This window comes from Sceloporus occidentalis, unplaced genomic scaffold, assembly GCF_023333645.1.
Source record: "Sceloporus occidentalis isolate IW3139 unplaced genomic scaffold, rSceOcc1.0.p SCAF_422, whole genome shotgun sequence".
NCBI classification, from domain to species: domain Eukaryota; kingdom Metazoa; phylum Chordata; class Lepidosauria; order Squamata; family Phrynosomatidae; genus Sceloporus; species Sceloporus occidentalis.
Genome location: NW_028317402.1, coordinates 11,332 through 15,668, shown reverse-complemented (window position 1 = coordinate 15,668; position 4,337 = coordinate 11,332). Strand labels below are relative to the sequence as shown.

Below are 4,337 nucleotides of genomic sequence, written 5' to 3'. Positions count from 1 at the left end.
TAATTTTTAGGGTTCTGTTGCCGAAAACATTAAAGCCCCTTCAATGCAGAGCAGTTTATCCGGATAAGCCCTGAGTGTCTCCTTACAGCTCTGCCCCAACCCCCCCCCCCCCTTTAATAGTGAGATTCAATGTTGCCTTTTGTGTGGCTTGTTTGTAACAAGTGATTTGTGCAGTAGTGGTGTTAGTGTCAATATCTAATGCAAGTAGTAGATACATGGTGTTGCTCCAAATTCTTTCTGGTTAGTAACTGCCTGCAGGATCGGGGAGGGTGGGGGGTTAGTACTGCAGTCTTCTGTAGTAACTTCTAGAAACCTGCAGTTCTTAAATCTGCCGCTAGGGGGCTTTGTGGCAACCTCTATGTCTACTTGACCCATTTATTTGTAACCAGGGCACTGAGAATGCTTATTTTTGCAGCTATAAAATGGTTTAGAAACTAAAAAGTAATCTTATTCTGTTAGCCATGGGGGGCATAGGGCGGTCAATCCTGTTTCCACTGCTTTTTATTGTGTTAGCAGAGCTCATTTATATCTATACTCTTATGTCATTGTGTCTAGATGCCAGAAGAAGCCAGAACCCAGGACCAACAGATGGAGGAGGACATGGAGACGTTCGCCTTCCAGGCTGAGATTGCTCAGCTTATGTCCTTGATCATTAACACTTTCTATTCCAACAAAGAGATCTTCTTAAGAGAACTGATTTCTAACTCTTCGGATGTAAGTTGCTGATTCAAAACACTAATTCATGTAAGAGCAAATATACCGCGTTAAAAGCATGTATAAAATACAAAGCAAATTTTATTTCAGGCTCTGGACAAAATCCGCTATGAGAGTCTGACTGATCCGAGCAAACTGGATTCTGGGAAAGAGCTGAAAATTGACCTGATTCCCAACAAACATGATCGTACTCTCACCGTAATCGACACTGGCATCGGGATGACCAAAGCTGATCTTATCAATAACCTGGGAACCATCGCCAAGTCCGGAACCAAGGCTTTCATGGAGGCTCTGCAGGCCGGGGCCGATATCTCCATGATTGGTCAGTTTGGTGTTGGCTTCTACTCTGCGTACCTTGTGGCCGAGAAGGTTACAGTGATCACCAAGCACAATGATGACGAGCAGTATGCCTGGGAGTCCTCCGCTGGTGGATCCTTCACTATCCGACCTGATAATGGTTAGTTCTGCTTAGTTACGCTAATGATTTAATAATTCTTTAATGTTTATTATTGTGTATAAATTCGGGGTAATACAAGTACTTATTTGCCTATGGAAGGAAATATAGCAGCCTTTAAATGGGTATAACTGCTTTATTCCACAAGCTTTCATTTACATACAAAATCAAAGCATCATATACTATTTTTGTAATACTGTTGCATTATTGCTTCTAGTTCACTAACAAATCTTATTTTCTACTTTGACAAAACAGGTGAACCACTTGGTCGTGGCACAAAGGTCATCCTGCATCTGAAGGAGGATCAGTCTGAATACCTGGAAGAAAAGAGGATTAAGGAAATAGTGAAAAAGCACTCTCAGTTCATCGGTTACCCCGTTACGCTCTTCGTAAGTTCCTGATACTTTTCCTGTCTCCATCTTTACTAAAAGCTTTTTGTAGAGAACTATTGTAACCTGAAACATACCTCTTAAAGGTGGAGAAGGAACGGGATAAGGAGGTCAGTGATGACGAAGCTGAAGAAGAGAAGGAAGAAAAGAAAGAGGAAGAAAAACCAGAGGAGGAGAAGCCAGAGATTGAAGATGTAGGCTCTGACGAGGAGGCAGATAAGAAAGAAGGGGACAAGAAAAAGAAGAAAAAGATCAAGGAAAAATATGTTGACCAGGAGGAGCTCAACAAGACCAAGCCTATCTGGACACGCAACCCTGATGATATAACCAATGAGGAGTATGGAGAATTCTACAAGAGTCTGACCAACGACTGGGAGGATCATCTGGCAGTGAAGGTAGATTTCTGTTAACAAACGTTAACGCATAATTTTGGACATCTAGGTCTTGAACTATTACTTTCTAGATTCCTTACAGTCCTGTAAGCATTTGGTGATGCTTCCTCTTTGTAACATGTATACACATTGATTTTATTACAGCATTTCTCTGTGGAAGGACAGCTAGAATTCCGCGCGCTGCTGTTTGTGCCAAGGAGGGCTCCTTTTGACTTGTTCGAGAACAAGAAAAAGAAAAATAACATTAAGCTGTACGTACGCAGAGTCTTCATCATGGACAACTGTGAGGATCTTATCCCAGAGTATCTAAGTGAGTACAATGGTCTGCCCTTTACGTTTGTGTTTTTTTTAAACTCTGTTAAGGGCAAAAGTCTGAGCTGTGATGTCCTCGAACTCTAGATTTCATCAGAGGAGTTGTGGACTCTGAAGATCTGCCCCTGAACATTTCCAGAGAGATGTTGCAGCAGAGTAAGATCTTGAAGGTCATCAGGAAGAATTTGGTGAAGAAATGCCTTGAGCTGTTCACAGAACTGTCAGAAGACAAGGAAAACTTCAAAAAGTTCTATGAGCAGTTCTCGAAGAACCTCAAGGTCAGTTTGTCTAATGCACTGCTTTACAGAGGAGTTTTATTTTAGCTGAAACAGTTGAGGACCCTGTCAAATGACATACAAGGGTCCCCCAAAGCTTCACGTGCTTCAGGGATATGGGGTGCAAACAAACCTTAATTCTAAGAAGTTTAAAATACTGACCCTTCTTGGATCAGATGAGCTGGTTGAATGTAGCGGCTTTGACTTGCTGGTGTGTTACATTTAGGATAAGAGTTGCTCATGAATCTGTTCTCTTTTCAGCTTGGCATTCATGAGGACTCTCAAAACCGTAACAAGCTCTCTGAGCTATTGAGGTACTACACATCCGCATCTGGAGATGAGATGGTCTCTCTGAAAGACTATTGCACACGCATGAAGGAGAACCAGAAACACATCTACTACATCACAGGTATGACGTGTGTGTGTGTGAGTGTGAAGATGGTTGAGTAGTTGTGCAAGTATTGTATATTAGGCTTTTGACTAGATGGGACTGGTTTCTAACATTCAGTAACTTATTTACTGCTACAGGTGAAACCAAGGAACAAGTGGCCCACTCGGCATTTGTAGAAAGGCTGAGGAAGCACGGGCTGGAAGTGATCTACATGATCGAGCCCATTGATGAGTACTGCGTACAGCAGCTGAAGGAATTTGAGGGCAAGACCTTGGTCTCTGTTACGAAGGAAGGGTTGGAACTTCCAGAAGATGAGGAGGAGAAAAAGAAGCAGGAGGAGAAAAAATCCAAATTCGAAGGCCTGTGCAAGATCATGAAAGACATACTAGAAAAGAAAGTGGAGAAGGTTAGTAATGAATGTTGTGCTCTCGCAGACTCCCTCATCCACCCTCTGCTGTCTTCCCACGTCTTCTGATTTTTCCATCCTGTCCTAATCGTGCTGTCTTGCGTCTGCAGGTTGCGGTGTCCAACAGACTGGTTACATCTCCCTGCTGCATTGTAACGAGCACATACGGCTGGACGGCGAACATGGAGAGAATAATGAAGGCTCAGGCCCTGAGGGACAACACCACAATGGGCTACATGGCTGCCAAGAAGCACCTTGAGATCAACCCGGACCATGCGATCGTTGAGACTCTGAGGCAGAAAGCGGAGGCTGATAAGAATGACAAGTCTGTAAAGGATCTGGTGATTCTCCTCTTTGAAACGGCCCTCCTCTCATCTGGCTTCACCCTGGAAGATCCACAGACTCATTCCAACCGCATCTACAGGATGATCAAACTCGGGCTAGGTACGGCTCTCCTCCAGTTATAACTTTAAATGTGTTTATGAAGTATATGTATGGAAGGAAAAGCGTTTGTAATTCAATCCAGAATATTTGGTTAATATATTTAGCTGTTGCAGACCTAATTACAAAAGTGACATATATTCTGGACTGTCAGCTAAAGTAGAATTTGAGGAAACTAAGGGTTCTAGGAGTGATAAATCGATTGCCCCAATTTTTTTATTTTTTTTTTTAATGCAGGAATTGACGAAGATGAGGCCTCTCCAGAAGAGGAAGCAAATCCACAGGCGGAAGACATCCCACCTCTAGAAGGAGACGAGGATTCATCCAGAATGGAGGAAGTTGATTAATCTCATAGTTCTGTATGTTCCGCGCCACAGGAATGTGAATGTTTCTACGAGCTTGTTCTGTAATATATATATACTTCTCCTGAGGAGACGGTTGACTTGAAAATATCACAAAAATGTCATGTATTGAATGGTGTTTGTTATACATCTATATGTTAAATTTAATTATATTGTCTGTCTCAGTGTAACTGTTAATTTTGCGTGGAGAGTATTGGCTGG

At 42.4% G+C, this 4,337-nt stretch overlaps 1 protein-coding gene across 1 annotated transcript; it reads left to right on the top strand.

Moving 5' to 3' along the window:
* Positions 1 to 555: 555 nt before the first annotated feature.
* On the top strand, positions 556 to 4,121 carry LOC149272694 (heat shock protein HSP 90-alpha-like). The gene is made up of 10 exons (XM_089506790.1): positions 556 to 714; positions 805 to 1,171; positions 1,424 to 1,557; positions 1,644 to 1,952; positions 2,094 to 2,259; positions 2,349 to 2,539; positions 2,798 to 2,945; positions 3,065 to 3,333; positions 3,444 to 3,777; positions 4,012 to 4,121. The coding sequence occupies exons 1-10, from the start codon at positions 556 to 558 to the stop codon at positions 4,119 to 4,121; spliced, it is 2,187 nt and encodes a 728-aa protein (XP_089362916.1).
* The last annotated feature ends 216 nt before the right edge of the window (positions 4,122 to 4,337 follow it).